At 31.5% G+C, this 25,438-nt stretch overlaps 1 protein-coding gene across 1 annotated transcript; it reads right to left on the reverse strand.

Annotated features, from left to right (window-relative positions):
• Nucleotides 1-4,013: 4,013 nt before the first annotated feature.
• LOC144557885 (GTP-binding protein YPTM2) lies at nucleotides 4,014-8,498 on the reverse strand. Its single transcript, XM_078306516.1, has 8 exons — nucleotides 8,246-8,498; nucleotides 6,829-6,901; nucleotides 6,701-6,748; nucleotides 6,568-6,615; nucleotides 5,759-5,830; nucleotides 5,515-5,670; nucleotides 4,626-4,729; nucleotides 4,014-4,234 (listed from the first exon to the last, which is right to left on the reverse strand). The coding sequence occupies exons 1-8, from the start codon at nucleotides 8,257-8,259 to the stop codon at nucleotides 4,138-4,140; spliced, it is 612 nt and encodes a 203-aa protein (XP_078162642.1). The 5' UTR covers nucleotides 8,260-8,498; the 3' UTR covers nucleotides 4,014-4,137.
• Nucleotides 8,499-25,438: the final 16,940 nt, after the last annotated feature.

Raw genomic sequence — 25,438 nt, forward strand, 5'->3', positions numbered from 1 at the left:
ATGGGAGCTAAAATTTAAATATTACAAAAAAAAATAAGAGAGAAATTGAATCTAGCTCGAGAGAATGAAGGCAAAACGACACTCTGAACTAACCAATTAGGTTATATTAATTGTATATTAAAAAATATTGAACTTACTAATTAGTAATTATTGATGGCTTAACTGGTTGGAGCGATTTTTCTTTTTATAATGTCGATGTTGCTTCAAATAAAAATAAGAATTTTTTTTATATATATTACTCAGAAATTATGTAATTACGTTTTTTTTTTCTTCAAGTTTTATAATTAAGTATTTATCATTTTCAATTCTAATAACTCATATATTTATTCAATTTTAATTAATTAAAGCCTGAAATTAATTATGTTTAATATTATATAATATAGATTTTGCTTTTTTAAATAGAAGCAAATAGATTGATTTCAAAGGAACAAGCAACTATCACTTTTGATTTCCAGAAAACACCTCTAACGAGGCAGTGCCTCGGTAGAAGGATGAAAATGACATTTATTAATTATACCATAATTTCTAAGTGTCTTCCATTCTTCCACCGAGGCAGTGCCTCGGTGGAGGTGTTTTTCAGAAATTAAATGTGATAGTTGCTTGGTGATTTAAAATCAATCTATTTGTTCTATGTAAAAAAAAATCTAAAATTGTGCCTCTTCCCCTTCCACGTGTGTTGAAGCTCTCATTCTAATAGCAACTAATCCTATCGAGCACTGTTCCATATTTCCAATCACGTGTGTTAGATTTGTGCCAAAACCTCTCATGATCATTTGCAACTTTCTTGTGCTATTCCAATCATGCATGTTACATCTGCACTAAAACCTCTTTTTTTGATCACTTCTAAGCCTCTCCAATGCCATTCCAATCACGCTTGTTGGAGATGGTGTTCGAGAAGAAAGAACCTTTGAGATCTAGATGGGAGGATACTAAGAGTGGTTTTTTTGAAAAAAAAAAAATTACATAAATATGAAGAAGTGTACACATAAAATGAGTTCAGTTTTAATTAATCCTTCGTTGATTGTAGTTTTCGTAATCTTAAACATAATAAATTTTGAATATATATATTTAAATTATAATGGATAAATATGTAAGTAAATAGAACTTAAGATGGTAGATACGTAACTATAGATTTTGGTGGGAGGAATATATAATTTTATAAGTTTTGAAAGATATACATAAAATCCTCCCTGAAAATAATAATCGCAATTCATGACAAGTCAAAATTTTACTATGATTGAGTAACAGATAATTGTTATTTAACAAATATTAGTCATAGTTAATTAACATTTATTTTAGTATTTCAGTGATCAGATGACGAGAGAAAGAGGAAATAAACATTATGTTTCTTCCTCCTATACCTTTGAAAGTCAATTGTATAAATTTTTTTTTATTCTGAATACAAAGTCAATCTTACAGTAGCCACAACATTCTACTCTAAAATATACAAAAAATCATATAAAAATACTAAAGAATTGAAAATTAATAAGGATCAATTAACCTCCATTCACCGCACATGATTCCGTCCTTAATCTGAATAGTTTTAAAAGTCGATGACCTCAACAGTCAACGCGATTTACTCAACCATTACATAAGATATTGGGGAATTGACATGTTCAGTGAACCTTAGTTCATAGAAAAAAGCAATCCAAAATATAACATACTAGTAATTAGATTTTAATCTGAACCACTGGTAAAATTGCATCAAATTTGGTGCAATTACTAAATTTTTCGAATTTTAAATGAATTTAACTTTAGTTATCAAGATTTTCAAATCAGTAAACCGATCTAATTTCCTTCAACATAATTAGACCATAGTAATCATTGACTACTCCTAATCAACGACTAACCAACAACAACAAGCTTAACACCATACAATTCATGTTTTAAGTGTTCAAAATTGATTTATTTCGCAACTTCCATTTGCAAAAGAATTTTATGTGAAAATATATCTACCAATAAAATATGAGTGAGTCTATGGTACGCATATCACGGGTTGGTCCATAATACGGCTCAATATTCGACTTTTCAAAATCCTAATGGTCAATCCAAACCGTTCATCTTGTTCTCCATATTAATATGTGTTTGGAGACCAAATTTTACATATTTTGAAATTTTTTTACTATTTTTTTAGATATTTAGAAAATCACTTGATCTGAAAATTCTGGACCATCCAAAAACAGTGATTTTCAATAAATCTAAAAAAATAGTAAAAAAAATTCAAAAAATGTAAAATTTGGTCTCCAAACACATATTAATATGGAGAACAAGATGAACGATTCGGATCGACCGTTAGGATTTTGAAAAGTCAAATATTAAGCCGTATTACGGACCAAATCGTAATATGCATAGTACCATAGACTCACTCATAAAATATTATAAAAACAAAGGGAAGTACAAATGAGAAAATGACATAGTCCAACTAGCGTTTACCTCCTCTTTGTGAAAAGATATTACAAGAACTTGAACTTAGAACTAAACTTGGCTTGCTCCATACTTGAGATTTTCAATGAATTCGACTAATAAATATCGAATACTGAGTCTACAATGATTATAGGATAAAACCTAATTGGAGTAGCATTTATAATTTTCTCTAGAACAATTTGCTTTATATCATCACAATTTCCATATATTTTTTTTAATTGAAGGGTCCCAGTAGGCTAGTAACTCCAGCATCTTTCAATTGAGAGACGGGGGTTGTGTCACTGCGCTAAATCCATGATTAAATTTTCATGCATTTAAGAAATTATAATTTTTTTATTTTATCTTAATTGTCATTAGATCCGTATAGCTCTTGGTGCATATACCAAAACAAACTCCCAATGATATAACTTTTTTTTTTTTGATCAAACATGGGAATAAAGCATATTCCTCCTTCGGCATAGCCATCAGAGAAATATACCTCCCATTTTATTAAGCATAATTAAACAAATTGTTACAACTTGCACCTAATACATCCGCACAATACAAATTATTTATAAAATGAGGAATAAAACTTAAGGATTTAAAAATAATGCCACTTGAAAGTGCATTTTTTGCTAATAGATCAGCACAACCATTCCATTTTCTCTCGGTTCGCATGATCTTCACCTCCCAATCTTTGGCTAGCAGCACCCGCATTTGCTCCAAAGTGCTGTTTTCAGTTTCTTCTCTTTCACTTTGTAAAAGCTGAAAAATTTCTGCAGAATCAGTCTCCACAATCATCTTGCCAAACCCTTTTTCCCATGCCATTTGGAGCCCGAGTTGGACAGCTTTGAGTTCAGCATTTAGAGATGAAATTGAACCTAAAGATGCTTGGAATCCTCCCAATGATATAACTTTGGTGGACACGTAGCAATGTAAGCTGAAATTTTTAAATATACATATCCAAAAAAAAAACCAAATAATCACATTTTCTGAAAAATTTAAATTTTGGCACGACTGTAAGTGCGGCCACTTTTTTGAGGGCCGCATCTAGGGGATGCGGCCATGTCAAAATTTGAATTTTTCAGAAAACGTGGTTATTTAGTTTATTTTTTTTTAGAATATGGTATTTTTAAAAATTACGGCAATGTAAGTATAAGATTAATTTTGGCACTAAAAGTTATTTGAAAATTAACTTCACTTGCATCAATTCACACAAAAACCTTTGACACTAAATCCCTCTATCAATGAAAATTAACTCGTACCTATCCTTGTAACAAAAATTGAATATATCATGCTTAACCATCCAAAAATTTAGTAAGTTGAAATGAAAACATCATGTTAAGGCTGCCTAATATGACATTCCTATGTTCGCGAAGTGTCCTTTTAGTAATGATGTACCGATTTTTTATGGGAGGATATTGGTATCGGAAATGCAGACGCCAGTTAAGGCAAAAGTGATTATTTATATATGAAAACGCCACAGCAAGTTTAAAAATTGAATAAAATAATGGCCAATAATTCGTGGATCGTTGGTGGGCGTAGCAATACTAGAGACAGAAGTGGAGAACAGGATAGATGATGAATAGTATAGCACAAGACAAGACATGTAACAACAAAAGCATCACAGAGGCCTAGTAAATGTAATATTTTTTGCACAAAGCAGTAACAGGGTGAGCAGGAGAGATTTAAGATTACATATGTTTGCATAGCAAACAAAAGATGAAATGTAAACTAAGATGAGCAGCAGGACGAGTTTTGGTTGACAGGCTGTCCCTTGATCTGTACTGTTGGTGGCCTTGCACTGTTCATCGCCGGTTGGCTGGCCATCCTATAATTAATTAATTATTTATTTCAGTTTAATATGATGTTTGACACAACAACAGTTGATCTGAGTTGGTTTTCATAATGGGCTGGCAATAGTTGACCTGAGCCCGACCCAGGTAAGATACTTCAATTTGTACCATAAAAGATGCAGCCCCTCATAAAAGGATAATCAAAACTTTTGAACGAACTTGAGATTGTAAAGAAATCATATAAGTTTAGCCCTCAGGATATTTCTTTCGCACTTGGTTACTGTTGGAGAACAAAGACTACGTTTTCATAGTTTACTTTTTCTGTTTTACAATATATTTATCCTGGGAATATATTTTACTTTTTCTGTTTTACATTGACTCTATTCCAAGGAAAAAAAATCTATAGCATAGAGTAGATGTGCATACCTGCTCTTTATAGAAGATGCCATAGCCATGAAGGCTTGTTCAACATTAGTGGCATTCTTTGCACTAGTCTCCATGAATGGAATACCCATCTCGTCAGCAAATGCCTACACAACACGTGATATCAGTAATCCAATCAGCACACAAAATAAATGTTTTAATGATAAATCATCATAACAACTTGTACCATCATAACCAAAATATACAGACCAGTGTGTCATACAACATATATCATTTTCACTAGCACTGATACATTTATATCAGTAACCATTTTAGAACAGGAGCCCATATTAATGCAATTTAAAAGAGTGAGGCTATGGTACTATGCATTGCGTAGATCAAAGGTTTAAATAGTTTTTATTGCGTCATAGCGGATTGTTAAAAAAAACAGCGTTATGCCCACTATTGCGCCGCTATAATGCATAGCTTTTATATGGTCCGAAAATGCTATAGTAATGCTATTTAGAACCCTGGCGTATATTGATCCATACTACAAATCAATAGTTCTGTTTTCAAAGTTCAAATAGTCGTTCTGATCCGTTCAACATGATTTCCATACAAAAATGTACTTGCAGATTAAATTTGACATCTTTTAGAATTTTTTAACTCTTTGTTTAGATAGGTAGAAAATCACTACTTTTGAATGGTCCAGAAATCTTTAGATCAAGTGAATTTCTACCTATACAAAGAGATAGTAATACAATTCGAAAATTGTAAAGTTTGATCTACAAGTACATTTTCATATGGAGATCATGTTGAATGATTCAGATCAATTGTTTGGACATTTAAAAATAGAGATATTGATTCATAGTACGGACCAATATGCGCTATGCGTAGTATCTTAGCCTCACTCCAATTTAAAATTTGGGGCAAAATAAAGCTTGAGGCTCACCTTAGCAGTTTCATAAGACACAACCTTGTTAGCAGTGAGATCACACTTGTTACCAACAAGAAGCTTGTTGACATTGTCACTGGCGTAACGGTCAATCTCATTCAGCCATTGCTTGACATTATTGAAGCTCTCCTGATCAGTTACATCATATACAATCTGCCAGCAAAAAGATTTTGATTAGCACAATTTTAATTGGCATAAAAATAATGTGCCTTGATAGAAATTTTGTTGGGAAGGAACTAACAATGATGCCATGTGCGCCACGATAGTAACTACTGGTTATAGTCCTGAAGCGCTCTTGGCCTGCTGTGTCCCACTTTAAAAATAAGAAAAATTAATTTCTCTAGCAATATGTAGCAATACATCTTGATGTAACAAGGTTACTTTCAAGTATATTCCCCTGCAAAACCTCATAATATTAATATACCCTGTGGATGAGAAACACTTCAGGTCTCCTTAAAACATAGGAAGAATATCATTATTGCTAACTCTCACCTTAGTTCTTTTAATAGTACACATGATCCTCTAAGAGAAAAAACGCGATTACAGGTAGTTTGATCATCTCTCAAAAGAACTGAAGAAGGAAGCTTAACAGATGACATGCAATCTAGGAATGTATATAATAATTCCAATGTTCTTCAAGGACATAGGCATTTTATATTTACAAATTTTGAATGGAATAATACTTTTGACAAAAGGGTAAACAAGAATTAAACCTATCAAAGAAAAAAACTCAGCATTGAATCTGCTCAAATGGATCATTTTTTAACTGGGATAGTGAAAAAAAAAAATATACCCAGGTGTTTGTTCCTAAGTGCAACCAAATAGTCAATACATTTTGCAGTGTCTTCTTATTAAACACTAAAAATTATTAAGAGCACAGGTATATCTTTTAACTTCTGTGAATTACTTCTTTATTCAAGAAAACAACAAGGCATGAGATTCCTTATGAAATGATGGTGAATGTAACAAGCATTCAAGCACCAAACATCCCAAAATGCACAAATACAAGTTTCTCCTGTACCTTGATAGAAATAAAAAAAATAAACTTACAATTTGAAGCTTAATTGTTTTCCCATCCTGCTCCACTGTACGTATTTTCTACAAGGAAACACATAGTGAAAGTACTTAGTCACAAGGACTTCGATGAGAGAATTGAATTAGTATGCACAAGTGTTAAACTTACAAAGTCAACACCAATGGTACTGATGTAGCTCTCCAAGTATGAGTCATCCTGGATATTAAATTAAAATAACGTTAGACCTAATCTTCTCGAATTATAACTTGATATCAGATGTCAAATAGGAAAAGTACCGCAAATCTCAAAAGAAGGCATGACTTGCCGACACCTGAATCTCCAATGAGCAAGAGCTTGAAGAGGTAGTCACTGCCAGGTTACATATAAATCAATATTACCCAACAGTACATTTGAAACAAAATACGTGGAAAACATAACATAGTAAGAATACATAATGCAGTAACAGAAACCATGTACAACTGATGCTTGGGGAATTATCTGAAGCTAAGATGGCATGCACGCTACATTAAATTACTATCACCTAATTTAGGCAAAACACTTACAAAGAACAGAGAAACTCAACTGTCTTATTAGTAACAGGGTACTAAGGTGATCTTATTGTTACACTGAGTATTAAACGCTTTCTCCTGCATACTTACATTTTTGTATAAGAGCATGACAAAGACTATGGCTGTTAAGTAAATTTTTGAATTTTCCAGCTACTTAGTGAGTATCAAATGTTATAGGATGATAATCATGGAATTGTGAAAATTGCCATTCATGTGTGTCATAAAATTATACATGAGAGTTATGTACAAACATTCAAAAGTAAGATAACTCAGCCATAATAGCTCCTATCAGAACTCGAGAAGTATTGAACAATTTTCCAGCAGCTTTTCTCTGAGCAAAAATTGGTGAATCATTCATAATTACCTCAAAAATTATTTTGCACGAATTAGTTAATATTTGAAAAATAACTGTTTATTTTGGTGATGTTATGACATGGAATCCGCACTAAATTACTTAAAACATCTATAGAAATGCATTTCAGCTGCATTATTTGCACAAAAAATGATGAATTATATAGAACATGCATAAATAAATCTTTGATCAAGTATCAGATGATATTTTTAGGGCATCAGCCCGTTTTGATTAATTTATGACATGAAACGAGCCCATAAATTGACTAAAAGCATTTAAATACAAAACAAAAGCAGATAATACTTCAGATGCATCTCTTCAATGCCAAACAAAAGGAATGCTACTACATTTCAAAAGGAACCAAAGTCATGACCGTGACCCTTCTATAGAATTTATACGCATCAACTGCCTAATTTTAACAAATTTGAACAATGAGTCCACCGGAGATCAGACTTACTGGGGGAAATATATGCCCACGGAAACAATTTTAACAATGAAAAATGCCAAAAATTAATCAAAGATGAATTCCATCTCTCAAGCATCGTAAACATCTAAAAAAATTTAGCCTCATAAGGCTTTGGTGAATACAAAAGAGTAGTGAGATCTCGATCAATTATATAATAAAGCGATCCGGATCATTTTTTCAAACAACACATTCCAGATCTAACGAGATTGATCAAAGGAACTCACGGCTGAATCAAAAACCAACTACTCAACACCGATTTCGTATTCCTAAAAGATCAAACTTAAAAGGGGAAAACAGGAGGAGATCTAAGAGAAATAATTTCTTACTATTCTGGATTCATGGCTACGGATAGAAGACAACTTAGGGGAAGAACAATCAATCCTTTCTAATAGATGCGATAACAACGAACGAACGAATCGCCTGTCTGTCTTCTAGGGTTTCGAATCGAGGAAAAGGAATCCGATGAACGAAGAACAGAAACTTGAGAGACACCTCGAGATAAATATAAAACAAACATCTTCAAGCAAGCCGCGTGGAAGTCGGGTTATCTTTGCGGCAGACCTGTGTGGTCATACGTGTTTCGAAGGTTACGTTTACCATTCAACATTTCAACTAACTTGTTATGTTCTAGAAGCCATATAAAAGACAACAGCAAATTTGGAAAAGAATATAAACAAATAGTTAATAGCTTCCAGCAAGCCGCGTGGAAGTCGGGTTATTTTTGCGGCATATATGTGTAGACAGATGTATAGTGAACTATTTCCAGAGGTCACGTGTACCTTTTAACAAACCTGTTATATTATAGGAGACATATAAATGATAACAGCAATTTTTTATCAGCTGCGTGAGCTGGCAGTTGAAGCTAACCCGACAGCAGAATAATTTTTAGAGCGGTTTGGAAAATAGGAAAGTTTGACTTAAAATAGGCCACCTGTTATAACTTGTAAAAGTAGTACAGAAAAATTTTCTTTTCTTTGAATGCTTAATGCGAAAGGAATTAACGAACATTATTATTTTTTGTATCTAAAAATTAATGCAAATGTCCGTATTGCTTGCTTGGTGAATATTGAAATCTTAATTTGCATAGACTTAACGTTACCTGTTCTCGAAGGTTCCTTGTAACTTTCTTTATTCTATAATTCTTATTAATTTAATATTCACAATAAATCTGAAACTTTCACATGACAAATATTATCTTTTACTATTAAATAAAAAAAAAACTGATTATGTAATCCTTATTAATATTTTCTATTTTGTCTTTGAGAATTGAATCTCCTCTGAAGTTCCTTTAAATTATTTAACTTTTTTTAGATGTCTCTATGCTCAATCGGGGGTTGTTTTTCTAAGAATGTACATATATTTCTTTAAACAAATAAAATATGTACATATATATATTTTTTTACTTAGTATTTTTTTTTCATCTTCCCATCTCTCGAGCAGAGAGAGTTGTAGACACCAGCAAAGAAACTTCGTATTGACTTTGACCGAATTCGGGAGTTCGTCGGCAACGAATCTAATGTTAGAAAAAACTTTGTAATGAGACGCTTACTCTGTTGACATCTATTTTGGCCGGTGTTCATCTTTTTCTCCGAAATTTTTATTTATATCCATTAAAAAAAAACACCTCAAAATATGAAAAATTCCACATCTATCCGGGCCGCTAAGTCAATCTGCAGTTTCATTTTTGAAGAGCCGTAGATTGGTTTGTAGGCCCCTCAAAACCTAAATATATTTAATATTACAGTGCAGTTTTGGGATTTTTGAAGGGCCGCCAAGCCAATCTGCAGCATTGTAGATATGAAATTCTCCCAAATAAGAGTATTTTTTTTATTATTATTATGATAAATAAAAATTTCGGTCTTTTTCTCTTTGCGTATTTTTTTTAAGTATCTAATTTCTCAAAATTTTCTCATTTGTTTGTTGTATACTTGCACTCTTATCACCGAAATTTTTATTAATAATATATAAAAAAATCAAATTAAACAGATTACTATTGTTTTAATCAAAATTTTAAACAACATTTTTAGGCCAATTTTGCTGGATTATGCAACGGAATTGAATTGGCCGAAATCCGTTGAATAATCTAGCGGAGTTGCTACTCTAGCGAAATTACAAAGTTACGAACAAATTAAATAAAATTGCAGAAGTTAAATCCAATTCTGCTGGATTATTCAGCAAAATTGCAATTCCGTTGGATAGTTCAGCGGAATTGCAACTCCATAATCCAATTCCGCTAGATTATTCAGCGGAAATGTGGTTTGTAGAAATTTGATTAAAACCATATTAAGATGTTTAATCAGCATTTTTAATGTTATTAATAAAAATTTCGGCTCAGATTACATATCCAAGTGTTTTGTCAATCTATTTAATTAAGAATAATTTGGAATTTAAACAGCTTTTTGATCTACTTCGTATAGTTATATACTGATGTTGGTTCTTTATTTGTAAAATTAATATTCAATGCATTCCTGTTTTCTGTGCGTTTTTTTTTTGTAGAAGTAAATTTGAGAAGTTGGTTATTCATCTTCAACCAAGAGATGAGATGAGCTGATGAGTGTATTTCATGTTTGGTTCAATCATATGGTCTCTGATACGGATTGACTCGCTGAGATACGTCTAAGACACGTCTAGATATGTGTAGAATATGACTGGTCCACTGTGGACCGTATATATTGTATACTTAGCTATAATTTCATATTTTATTATTTAATTTATATAATAAGAATTAATAATATAATTAAAATATTAAAAATTAATATATATAATAAACATATCATATCCTGATTTTTGAAAAAAATTACCATATCGCCGTATTCGTACCGTGTCCGATACGATACCCGTACCCGTATCATATGTTATATATATGTTATATAACATAGCCTCGGAGTAAACCTTTCACTAATCCTCTTCGTGAATTGATTTGACGAACGGAACCAACAGTTGAGCTCCGATCCTCTTCTTATTCCTCGTCTCGATCAAGGAGAATTTTTTACATATTTGAAGTAAGAGAATTGATATATTGTCCAGTGTTTTATATTTCTAAGTAAAGGAATTCTTCTTCTTCCCTTCGAAACTTTTGACGAATTAATTTTTTAGCAATGTATTATGACCGAAAAAATCTGGTACGGAGATTCCCGAAATAACATCTCGTCTAACTAGTTACGATCGAGTTGGGTCCAGTTCCCAAAAGACAGATCGATGACCGTTTAGCAAACCCAAAGAGGCAGACCGTCACAGTCTTTGGGGCCGCAAAACGTTTGGCTGCCTGAACATTTTTAAAATTCTTCTAAAAATTCCGACAAAAACAAGTGCATAAAGAAATTTAGATGTAAGATTTTGAAGAAAAATTGAAAATATATAGAGAAAATACAAAAGAGATTCATCCACAGACGGTATTTATTAAAGATCTCATATGATTGCAACCGTACGAGAAGAGAACACACGCAAAAATAAAAATTAAAGACTCAGGCAGCAAAGTGCCGTTTGCCACCTCTATTTATTTTAGAAGCTAACAAAGTCAACAAGTGGATGAGCAACACCCAAAAGCCATCGCTTCTGTGACATATATATATATGTATATATCCTTGCATTGCATGCATACATGGTACCAGAATCTATCTATCTATGTTCGCATCATCTTCCCTTTTGATTTTTCCCATAGTATAACGGGATAAGATTAAGAGGTATCACCAATTAGGCGAACATCCAAACGAAGCCCCAACTTTTTCGGCTTTCAGAAGCAACGCGAGAAACTTGGAGCGCGATTTCAAGTATTTATAACAGGTTTGTTGCTACTAGCTAGGCGCCTTCTAGCTTTATCGATAACGTGTCTAAAGCTGGTGTTGCATGCAGCACACCCGTCCACGTAACATATCAACACGTGTATTGTCGGATGCGTGTCACGAAGAGTTTGGGTTGGGGCCCTGCTGTTCGCTGATTTGAGCAATTGAGCTGCTCCAGGTCCTTCTAATTGTTATCTTCTGGAGAGTCGTACCGTTCGTTCGACTACAGGTCCTTCTATTTGAGCAATTGGCGCAATTTATTGAATTTTTTTGATAAATCATAATTAAGAAAATGATTTTTACTGATCCAACATGATTGTTTTTTTTTTTTCAAAAACCAGAAGGACCGGAGGGCTCCTCCGGTCTCAAATTTTGCTTTTCCTCAAGACCGGAGGAGCCATCCGGTCTTAACAATTTCTCACATTTTTGATTGATGTGGTGCGGCGGATTGTGTAGCGACTCATTTTTTTTTCTTTTTTTCACTTTTTTTTCTTTTCAAGACCGGGAGGTTCCATTCTCACCAATTTTGTAAAATTCTTGACAGAGGTAGATTTTTTATTTTATGCCAAGTTATTAACTGTTTAGGCGAAATGGCATGTAAATTAAATATGCACATAAATTAGCATGGCTAAGTTGAAATCTATTGGTTTTGTGACGATTTTGTAATTAATGTTTCAATCAATCAAAAGGGTATTTTTGCCCTTTTTAAAAAGAAATTTGAAATCAATTAATGAAAGTTTCTATATGAAGTAAAATTATTATCATTGGAATTGAATAAAATGAAACTTCAACTATATAGCTAGTAATTGATTTTCTATATATACCATTGTTTGAGCAATAATATTTTTCTATTTTTAATATAATCATAAGTATATTTTTCTATTTTTAATCTAATCATAAGTCTTGGCCTTCAAAAAGAGAAGTTTATTAACTCTAAACTGCAATCACGAATTTCCAGCAGATATAATAATCATCAAAATTAACTGGACAGCAAGATAATAATTTATTTTATAAATATACTAAGTTTTCAAGTTGCTCATATGTTTCATTAAACAAAAATAATATTTAGATACATTCAACTTTTATGGTAAGTATATTTAGAAATATTGCTCAAAATAAATAAAAAATGTATATGTCATCTCATTTATTTAGATATGATGTATATCAAATTGGAGTCAATTTGAAATTTGAATGATTATTCATCATAAAATTATTAAGGTCCACTGTTAAAAATTTAAATTATTTGATGGAAGACTGATCGGCTTTCAAATTAATCTATTTTGATATACACCCCATCTTGTTAATTGAGAAAATCTATAATTTTCAAAAAAAAAAAAAAAATTAGTTAAGACCGGACCGGCCATCCGGTCTTGGTTGATTAATTCTTGGAGAGACCGGACCGGCCATCCGGTCTTGATTTGTTTTAAACTTTTGGATCTTCTGTGACACCTGAATTGTAATGCAATTGTAATGGACCAAACCGATTAAAATTTTGGGAGACCGGAGGGCTCCTCCGGTCTTGAGTAAAGGAAAATTTTAAGACCGGAGGGCTCCTCCGGTCCTTCTGGTTTTTGAAAAAAAAAAACAATCATGCTGGATCAGTAAAAAATATTTTCTTAATTATGATTTATCAAAAAAATCCCAATTTATTGGTGTTAGTCTGATCCAGTGTTGTAAATGTAAATATCGGAATACAGTTGTCGGACGGATAAGTTACTGTGAAGTGATTAAATCGAGAAGAATTAATTATAATTGAAAATAATTAATCGATTAATTATAAAAATTTATGATGATTTAGTCATTGTCAACGACTAATTAGAAGATTAATCAATCTAAACAGACATTTTTTATAACACTGGTCTAATCAAGACTGTCCAAACTTCGATTTGAACCTAATATGCCGATCGTTCATTCGAATCCCGCGGTACTTGACCACGTAGAATATAATTAATTTTTATTTGACTGAAAATATTTTACACGGTCTGATATTACAGGGGAAAATCCGAATTTTATATTACTATTATCCGATTCGTTTTCACCCCCATCTAAAGATAAGATATTATAATATGATTTTGGTTTTATTAAAAACATTCAATTTAAACTATTATTGAAAATTATGTATCTTTCTATTAGAAGTTAACTACTATTATTCTATAAGTACTATGTAGACAAAAAATTTCAATGATTATAATTTTTATTAGAGAAAAAAAAATCAAATAGTAACTTTTTTAGGACATATAACAAGATAATTTCACATACATAATTATGTATATCAACATAGAAGAAGCTATTTATTTTTTATTACTTGTTTAATTAGACCTCTGGCCCAATATTGTCGATGGACACGACTCCATCGGTGTAATACAACTATTAATTTTTTTTTTTTTAAATTTGTGTATGTCACTTACTCTTAATCAGGGTTCTAAATAGCTAGCTATAGCGGCACTATAGCTACGCTATAGCTTTTTCGGATCATAAACGCTAAGCTATGAGATAAAATTGCGCTAACTCAGCTACGACCGCTATAGCTATAATAGCTGACCGCTATTACCGCTATATGAGACCCGCTATAGCTACCGCTATGCTACATGGTTTTTTTTTGCAATTTATATGGACTTCTGTACTTCTATTCTTATTTCTAATGCTACATGGTCTTCTACGATAAGTATACTAAACCAAACTATATGCTTCTATTTTTATTTGTGATTTATTATATCATTCTATATCGAGAAATATTCAAATACTAATTCTTCATTTTGATTACTCTTTTTATAGTATTCATTTGTAAAATTATTATCGTTCGTTTCAATTGAAAGCTGATTTTGATTATTATTATAATTATAAAATGTTTAAATATGTATATTGACTTCATTTACCTTATAAAATTAATTGCTCTTTGTCTATTATAATATGTAATACCATGAAGTATAAACTATTAAATAATGTTACTTTTTAGATTTTTTTTCCTTCTTATTTGCGTAATTGATAAAAAGTATAGACTTAGATTAGTTGTCATTTAGTTGTTACATCAATTCTCTAATATTGATTATGTTGATAATTAGTAGAAATATAGAATATAAAGTTTGAAAAGGGAAAATCGCTATGTGTGATAGCTTCCGCTATAGCTACGCTATTCGCAATAGCTTTTTTTTTTTGTCTCCCCGCTATGCCGCTATAATCGCTATTTAGAACCTTGCTCTTAATTAATATAGAATTAATTTTACTTAGCGTGTAATTTTTTTTAATAGTATAAATTTCAAACTAAATCCAACAAAATAATAAAGTTAGACCCGTACTGAGTCGGACCCGACCTGATTCGAGTCCACAAAAAGTTTCAGATCCGTACCCGATCCATATTTCCAAATAAGCCCAAAATTGGCATCTAGGCTCGAGCAACAAGGATCCATATTTCCAATTAAGCCCAAAATTGGCATCTAGGCTCGAGTAACAAGGATCCATATTTCCAATTAAGCCCAAAATTGGCATCTAGGATCGAGTAACAAGGCCCGTAAATAAAAGTTTGTGTCCAAGTCAAGCATCGAGTATCACGGCCCATTGTGTTGCTGTAAATATAATCTTGTCAGTTGTCAAAATGACTGTTTTAAAAGTAAACTGTTAGCAATGGAATAACCAATACAAGTAGCATCTTATAGAAAATGTTGGATAACATTATATTGATTGATTAAATCATTGCTAACCGAATAACGGAATTGTTGGCTAATCAATAAACTATTGACTAATTAGTAATTAGTACATAGTTTTGAGTGCATTGTTGACCCCTAATTGGTCAGAGAAAAATCCAAACGGGCATCAAGACTTCTGAAACTGTGAACTGCTTGATAAAGGCTCACAAATTAAATTTCATAAAATTTATCATATTAAATTCATAAATTTTTCCAAATCAAGCATAAAATCAAGCATAATTGTCCTAGTGGCACCTTAAAATATACACATCAAATCCTAATTCCTAATATTAAAACATGTTAATTTCATAAATTGTCCTAGTGGTACCCAAACAAACATACCTGAACACATAATTTCATGCATTGCCATATTGGTACCCAAATAAACATACTAACTTTGATTCATAAAATTAAGCATATTTTAATATATTTATTTGGAAAAAGATTATTATTCTTTTATAATTAAAATAAATTAACTATTTTTTTAAAGCTTCGCAAAAGCTGCAAAATCATGAGGAGAAATCAAATTCTCGACCTTTGAATAATCAACAATCATATGACTTTTTTTTCTAGCCAATTATATTGCCTCCCCTTTCATAAATTAACTATTTAGTAAACATAAATTAACTTCAAATAAAGAGAAATTGTATGGTCTCTTTGTTCTCCATCTTCCAATTTGCCCTCCAAATCCACTTTTTCTTTTAGACTTTCGTACTTTTCTTTTTAAGATTGTTTATACTTTCTTTTTTCCATCATCCACTCCTCTTTATACTTTTCATTTTTTTCTTCATTCAATCTCACTGAAATTTTGGACCATCTGTGAGTAATATTTGAAATCTAAAACTACGAACATCTTGTACTTGATTTTCTCTTTCAAATGAGATTCATATTGAAATATTATTTTGAAATTAGTTGTCAAGTGTACAGATTTGAAATCAACACTTTATATAGTTGTGTAGCAATGTTTACAGACTTGAAAATTTTGATTTATTAGTTGGATGCAGCAGCTAGATTACTTTTAAGATTTACGGACTTGAAAATCAGTACTTACAGAGTTGTGTAGCAAGGTTTACGGACTTGAAAGCTTGGATTTAAAAAGATAAAATTAATAGATTACCTGTTAGGCTAACATACTTAAAATCAGCACTTTACAGAGTTGTATAGCAATATTTACAAACTTAGAATTAAATAATTTGATGCATTAGATAACGCCCTATCTAAAAAGATAAAATTCATAGATTACTTGTTAGGTTTATAGACTTAAAATTAACACTTTACAAATTTGTGTATCAAGATTTACATATTTGAAAGCTTGAATTTAAATAATTGGATGCAACAATTAGTGTCATATCTAAAAAGATAAAAAGATAAAATACTTATTAGGTTTGCATGCTTGAAATTAGAGGCAGAGCTATAGTATACCAGAGGTGGGCAGTGCCCACCCCTGGATGTTGATAAACAAACTTAAATTTCTATATAGTTGAGATTTTACCTACTCCAAATTGTAAAGTTTGCCCATTCCTGCAGTGAAAAATTGCAAATGTATTCTTCTTAACGTTTGGATGAAATAAGGAATAGAGCAAGAATAGAGCTAATCCCAAGTTTTGAGAATAGTAGCTGATAGGGCCATGTTCCCAAGGCCCTTTTAGCTTCAATCTAGGCCACAAACAAGGCCGGGATTCGGACCTCATTTTGAGGTCAACCCGAGATAAACATGCAAAGCTTACGATTGAAGCCCATAATAGCAAAAGCCCAGGATAGGTCGACATAAATGGGCCATGACAATATTGCGTCAAGTTAAAGCTTTGAAGTCGCCTTACTGGCGACATGACATCCCCGACGTCGGTTATAGCGTAACCGTCCACGATGTCGGTTATAGCATAACCGTCCACAACGTCGGTTACAGCATAACCGTTCACGACACTGGTTACCGTATAAAGTGCCGACAGGGGCGGTTATAAGGTGACCATTATCACACGATCTCATAACTGACTACGACCTGACATACGCGCAAGACGATTCAAGGGTTAGAGGTCAGACTATATAAAACCCTTTCTTTGACAAGACAAGGGCAGACACTAAGCAATACTGGCTTACACACTCACACATCTCGGAAATATCACAGGTTAGTTCTATATTTTTGAGATCTCTCCAAGCTTTTCGCAGTCTTCTTCCGACTTGGGAAATCCGAGATTTCTTTAAGTTTCTCAAGTCCTCCTCTGACTTGGGGAACCCGAGATCATCTCCCAGTCTTGTAAACCATCTTTCTCGGCCATCGATCTCTAGTAGGACGAGCCCAGCATAAGCCCTTTTAGCCTGTATCAGTAGCTAACCCAACTTTTGGTTGGGTTAGTAGAATAGTGAGCTAACCCATATAAGAAAAACAAGGAATAGTGGGTTAGTACTATTCTTGCTCCATCCAAACATCGAATAGCTCAAAAGAATAGTGCTATTCTCGGGTTCAGGGGCGGAGCCAGACTTTCGAACTATGGGGTCAATCATATAAAATTTTTGTGTATAGAATGGGGGTCAATTTTACCGCAACGTGACATTTTACTCTAAATTACATACAAAATCATGTATAAATTAAAAAAAATGAACGGGGTCAATTGACCCCCATGTGTTCTTCTTATCTCCGCCCCTGCTCAGGTTAGTACTATTCTTGCTCCAACCAAACGCATCCTAATTGCAAGAAATTAACTTGAAATTTTTGTTTTATTTTCCATTTTCGTATTTTTTTTTTCCAGATCTAGTTTTGTATCTTGGATATTCAAATACTTCCTAGAGAAGATGACTCCTTTAGCCATTTGAACCTGATGCACATGATCCATCAAAAAGATTGTTATGAAATTATATGAGTTATGTCTATACAATTAAATATCAAACATAAAGAGGTAATATATGAGATTTATTGAGAGGAGAGCCGGCTCCATCTTTTTCTCCTCCACTCCATTTTAAATTAATAAGATGTCTTTATTTCTATCAATTTTACTCTCATTTCTTTTTCTTTTTTTCTTCATTCTCTCTATTTAGGAATCCAGTACGCCTCCATTTATCATAATTTTGTGTTTTTTTATTTGTATTTGAATTAATTTTATATTTTTTTTCTTCATTTTTTCTTCTACATTTTTATTTTCCTATTTTTTAAATTGGATGAGGATATGGAAGAAAAATATAATTAACATTTAAAATTTTGGATGAAATTTGTAGTTTTTTCATTTTTTTTGCCCACCTTTGTTCAAAATCTTGGCTATGCCACCGCTTGAATTCAACATTTTACAAGCATGCATGTGAAACAAAGTTTATAAATCTAAAAGTTTGGATTTAAGAAATTAATTAAATGCAACAATTAGCGTCAGATCTAAGAAGATAAAAATTTAAATTAGTTGTTAGATTTACAAATTTAAAATCATCATTATACAGACATATATGAAGCAATGTTTACAGACTAAAAATGTTAAATTTAAAGTGTTAGATGTAAAAGTCGCTAGCGATCTTTTAAAATGTTGTCCCGTAGGGCGGATTTACGTGTATGGTAGGGGGTGCTAATTAAGTCACCCTATGATTTTAAAATTAGTAATTATGATATTAAAAATTAGTTGAACTTTTCTATAGTCTAGCCCCTCTCACAAAATAACAAAAATGTATTGATAGTCTAATAGTTTGTGCTCTAGTTGGTATGTGCAAGATCATGGGTTCAATTCTCATTTACCATAAAGTCTTTTTACATATTACATTTTATACATTAGCTCTCTTTATTCAAATTTTCTAGTTCCGTCAATGTTGTCCCGATCAAAAGTCGATAGTTGAAAATTTTACTCGGAAATTGAGCTGGAAAACAGTTAGCATGTCTTTAAAATAAAATATTACATGATCTTTCTCAAAAAAAAAATATTATATGATGTTTCCATATAATAAAAATAGGTAGATATTTGTGAGCTCACTGTAATATATCCTCTGCACTCAAGTTTATGTTTAATATAAAATGCTCATAGGCGTTCTCCTTAGAAAAAAAAATATAGACAGGAATTTAAATACAATGAACTCAAAACCCGTCGTTCGGCGTTCCGACAAGGAAACCACACGACGCGCCGAATTTGACAGCCCAAACATTATTCTTCTTTTGTCAACAAAAACAAAAAAAATTCAATGCATTCGACCAGAGACAATGAACTATTGAACTTGCCTCTTTCAAAGTGATAATCTACACTTTCCTCTGACCCGTACACAGATTTTACACCGCATGCACCAATCGTATAGCACCGTTGCAGGGTAAATATTTTAACAGAGCAGTTTTGGCTTCATGCAGCGTACAAACCATGTGCAGCTCTGTTTTGATTCTATAGTGAGTGCGCTGTATGGAGCCAAACCTTATCTGTTAATATCTTTACCCCCATTGCACTGCCAGCTGCCAAGATCCACCGCTTTGTCCGACCATTAAAATGGTGTGTACATTCATTGTATAAAGCGAAAAAAATAATTTATTAGATTTGAGTCGGTTTGTGTCCTTGTAGAATGGTTTGAATGCAGTTTGAGGTAGCCCTTAACCCAATATGGACTTAGAGAGAGAGAGATCTCTAAAAGAAACCAAGTCGACTTGTGCTGATGACTTGGTTTCTTAGGTTCATGTAAAAAATAGAAGCTAGCACTTCAATTGGTGAATGAGCAATTCTCAAAAGCCTTCTCTTTAAGATTATCTATATGGGTAATTTTATTTATTTTAGTTTCATAAATAGAAATGATATCAATATATGTCATGTTAATAAAAATACGAATTCATATTGGGAGAAAATATATTGTTTTCTTCTTGAAAAAGTCGGAATATTTTTTTCTCGTTCAACTGTTTAAATTTTTTTATGCGTAAATTTCAATGAAGATCAACCATTGAATGAGAAAATTCAGGAACAATGTAGGTTTCGTTTTTAAAAAAAAAAAAAATAGATTCATAAAAAAATCAACCATTGAATGAGAAAATGCAGGAACAGAGTAGGTTCTTGTTTTTTCAAAAGAAAAGTAGATTTTTTTTATGCGTAAATCTCAATGAAAATCAACCATTGAATGAGAAAGAGCAGGAACAAAGTAGGTTCCTGTTTTTTCAAAAGAAAAATAGCATTTTTTATTTCTTTATATTCATTCATTCATTTCATAAATTACTTTATGAGATGTGTGAAAAAATCTTTTTAAGTTTCTGAACACTTTGAGAATTAAAATTAATTGCATGAGTGTGGTGTTTTTTTAAATTGTGTTAAAATTAATCAATTTTAGTTATATTTGTTCTAATTTTAGTTTAATTTTATAAATGTAGATACTGTAACTTTTACACCTTCATGATGTACACTAGCTGTGGTGCTCCATTTTGCCATGTTGTCATAATATATTGCAAGTTATTGGCTTTTTTTCATGAATACAGGTCAGATAGAATTATGTTGTCAACAAAGGGACTGGTGTGTTGTGACACTATTTGCTGGTGATATAGTTATATCATATTTGTATTTGTGAAGCAATCAATAGTTTTGCTTATATGCTCTCTATGTATTTTTTGGAATCTTTTTGCAATCTAGATGTTATGTTGTGTTGAATAAATTATCACGGTTATATTTTGTTTTAATTTATGTATCTTGCAATTTTACTTCTTAATTTTTATTTGTCATTTTAAGTTTTCTTCAAAGATTTTTGAGAATGGGCGAATTTAGAATTTTAAGCTATGAAAACTAAATGTGAATGTGACTAATTATATAACATTTTCATTTTACGTAACTAGTTTTTATAGCGTTTTACTCTATATTATAGAAATAATTATATATAAATACATCTTTTTTAAAATGAATTTGATTACCAGGATGAATTTTATATTCTATTCATATCTACTTGAATTGAAATAAATAAATATAAAATTATGAAAATTTAATTTAAGTCTAAAATGAAAAATATGACTGTAAAATTCTCTAGTTTAACTTTTAAAAGATAATCGAAAAATTAAAAAAAAAACTTTGACTTTTTACTTATTTGGTTTGATAATTAATTATCACATCAATCATTACTGTATCAAATATTAGTTAACCAAACCTCAATACAGAATTGACCAGTCATTCTTTAATATTAAATATCTAGACTACAGATGTAATTGATCATGTAATGAATTTTAGACTTTACCTCCATATTTCCGAAATTTTTATTTATACCATAATAAAAAAATAGATCAAAACACTTTAATTTTGGAAGAATATATTCCACATCTATCCGGGTCGCAAATTGACTTGACAGCCCTCTAAAAGCTTCAAAAGAGTTGCAGATTGACTTGGCAACTCGAGTATATGTGGAATTCTCCATAATTTCAGGTGTTTTGATTTATTATTTTTTTCTGAAAGAATATAAATAAAAATTTCGGTCCATATTTCTTATAGAAAAAACAAATATACTTAATTATAGGGATGCCACTAGAGAGGAGAGGAGCATCAAAAATTCAAACCATTAAACTTCTACACCCATCTTTATTGTCATATGACACTTTTTCTGCCACTAAAGTAACTATTAAAGTTCATATTTTTGTTAATATATTACCCGCAACACCAATGTCTACAAACTTTTCTCAACTGAAAAAGAAAGAGATGAGGTGTCATTAAACCTTCGGCGTGTTAATTCCACATACTTTTTCGGATAAGAGCATATAAATTTTCTAATTGCCAAATTTTTAAACCAATGACTTTTGTTATTTCTTGAAGTGATGTAACTCGCGCTGTCAACCTTGTATTGAGGTAATTTTCTTTCACGATGATCGTTTTGTTATTGCAAGTAGAAAATTAAGAAAAATGTTAGTATCTTGAAATTCATAATAGCATTTAGTGACGGAGATAATATTGTAATTGAGAAATATCTTTGAGTTTTGATTATTTGTTATGGACATGATTCAATCATTTAATTGAATTATTTCAATTTCTAAATAATAATATAGTACTTCCAAAATCTTACTAAATGATAATAAATGGTGTTGATAAGTTTGATATGCAACATCATTTTTTGGCTACTGCAAAACACATTCGAATTGTCCGATTCGTATTGACATAAATATTAAAGAATCTCATACATTACATACGTAAACCGAACTGACTCGATTTCTAATCGAACGGTCGATATTCTATACCAAGATCTGAGCGTTTTTTTTGTTTTTTGTTTTTGACAAACTGTCCATTGGCCGTCAAGATCGGAATTAATGCAGTAGTAGACACTTTTTGCGAGAGAAAAAATATTTTTACGACGGTCGTCTGTTACAAAAAGTACCGTCGCAAAAAGAAAAAACTGAACAGTAAGAGTAATCCGTCGCAAAAAGTCACTTTTTTATCCTCGTGAAAAGTGTCTCATTCTTGTTGTGGGATACAGACACGTTTGGATAGAAATCACCCCTAAAAGCATCTTTTAGTACATTTGTGGTTGCATGCCAATGTCAATTATTCATTCCTCAATAGTTGGATAAAGGTTTGTTGGTACTTTCCGCTATTCATCAAACGTAGATTGCTTTTTCCACAGTACTTTGCTTATTAATAATACATATAAAGTCTTTCAACTTTAAATCTTCCAACCAATTTTTGATTCATAAATGTTTGGGGAATTTCATGTATACTCTTAAAAAACCTCAAGAGTCAAGATTACGTGTTTAGGGTTTAGGGTTACTGTGCGTAATCCTGCTTCAAGTGTTACTTACAGATCGAAATTAGAAATTGAACATTTCCTTGGAAGTAGCATACCTAACATACTTATATAGAGTATTTCGGAAAATTACGGCAAAGCTTCTCATTCATTTTTGTTGGAAAAAAAAAATATATATATATATATATATATATTCTTCTCCCTCAAATCAGCAGTCATGTGTCTATTTTACCCAGGCTTCTAAATAGCTAGCTATAGCGGCGCTATAGCTACGCTATAGCTTTTCCGGACCATAAACGCTAAGCTATGAGATAAAATTGCGCTAACTCAGCTACAACCGCTATAGCTATAATAGCTGACCGCTATTACCGCTATATGAGACCCGCTATAGCTACCGCTATGCTACATGATTTTTTTTTTGCAATTTATATGGACTTCTGTACTTCTATTCTTATTTCTAATGCTACATGGTCTTCTACGATAAGTATACTAAACCAAACTATATGCTTCTATTTTTATTTGTGATTTATTATATCATTCTATATTGAAAAATATTCAAATAATAATTATTCATTTTGATTACTTTTTTTATAGTATTCATTTGTAAAATTATTATCGTTCGTTTCAATTGAAAGCTGATTTTGATTATTATTATAATTATAAAATGTTTAAATATGTATATTGACTTCATTTACCTTATAAAATTAATTGCTTTTTGTCTATTATAATATGTAATACTATGAAGTATAAACTATTAAATAATGTTACTTTTTAGATTTTTTTCATTCTTATTTGCGTAATTGATAAAAAGCATAGACTTAGATTAGTTGTCATTTAGTTGTTACATCAATTCTCTAATATTGATTATGTTGATAATTAGTAGAAATATAGAATATAAAGTTTGAAAAGGAAAAATCGCTATGTGTGATAGCTTCCGCTATAGCTACGCTATTCGTAATAGCTTTTTTTTTTGGTCTCTCCGCTATGCCGCTATAATCGCTATTTAGAACCTTGATTTTACCAGTACTGGAATAACAATCTCAACAAGTTTCTGGCTTGCATGTGAAAGTTCTAATTTTATTAAAAAAAAGGGGTCCACTTATGAATTTGTAACCGTCTTAATTTTCCCCTTATGCATTTCCCTTTCTTATGCATTGTAAAACTCAAATATTGAGGAACCTCAGGTGATATCAATTACATGCACACAACAGACTGCGGAGGAGAAGGGGAATAAACATAGCTTAAAGCCTTAAACCCTTAACTCAAAAACTTTAAACCCAAAAATCATGCACATTCTTATCGGGCTTCAACATAGAACATATGTAGTACGATTATACTTATGGTTTTATATACATGTTTACTTATTTCGTCGTATATTCCATTTGGAATCGGAATTTGTAAGGAATATAGCTTATAAAAGTTAATCGAGATAGAGCTACTGTAAATTTCAAAAAAATCCATGCTCCACCAAACAAAAATATGAGGAAAAAAAGTCTAACGGTTCCTCAATTAAAGATATCTTCATTCTCTAATTTTAATTTGTGCATTACAGACGGAAGAAACAGAGGTAAACAGTGCAGCTCAGCCAGCTTCTCCTCCAATATCAATTTCATACTGCATTTACATATTTACAACTGTTCATATTGAGTCCGGTTAGTATGACATCGATGTCACATGACATTAACTTCAAAATTGATTGAATAAACTTCAAACGACTAATCCAAACCGTTCAAACCAATTTACTTTATGAGTGATGCATTTACATGCAATTTTTTTTTTTATATTTTCAAGTTATTTTAGTATCAAATTAAGCGGTAAAAATATTGAAAAATGAATGAATTAAAATTAACTTAAAAACTCACACATTTGACCGCTTGACTTGATATCAAAAAAATTCAAAAGTTATAAATTTAAATGTAAACGCACAACTAATGAAGTAGATTGGTTTGAACGATTTGGATTTACCATTTGAACTCGATTCGATAGGTTTTTGGAGTTGGTGTTATATAGACTAAAATGACACTGATGATATACTAGCCAAACTCGTTCATATTATTTTCCACAATGTACAATTAGGAAAATTCTGCTCTAGCAAATCAGAGGTTCAAAGAAATACATTGATGAAGTAATATTCCCACGCAAAATCACTGCTAATGACTCTCCCATAGAGATCAAACATGGAATGCCTTTTTTTTTTTTGAAATATATCAATATATCGCACAGCCTTTTTCAGGAAAAATTTCACTCCTTTTTAATTAATGTAATCCCATTATGTGTCATCAGTGCAGAAAAAATATACACTATTTCATGATCTGTTAGTTTCCCCCGTAAATGCTGAATGCAAATTCTTCCTTTTCTACTGTACATATCTGTGTTCCTACAGAATAACAACACCAGCGACATAAAAGTA

This window comes from Carex rostrata, chromosome 8 (assembly GCF_964058835.1).
Source record: "Carex rostrata chromosome 8, lpCarRost1.2, whole genome shotgun sequence".
NCBI lineage: Eukaryota > Viridiplantae > Streptophyta > Magnoliopsida > Poales > Cyperaceae > Carex > Carex rostrata.

What these genes read in the sequence shown, in the direction of transcription:
- LOC144557885 (XM_078306516.1), bottom strand. An exon ending in GTACCATTGGTGTTGACTTT is followed by an intron (nt 6,616 to 6,700) that starts GTAAGTTTAACA and finishes GTTTCCTTGTAG; the next exon opens with AAAATACGTACAGTGGAGCA. An exon ending in AAACAATTAAGCTTCAAATT is followed by an intron (nt 5,831 to 6,567) that starts GTAAGTTTATTT and finishes TTATTTTTAAAG; the next exon opens with TGGGACACAGCAGGCCAAGA.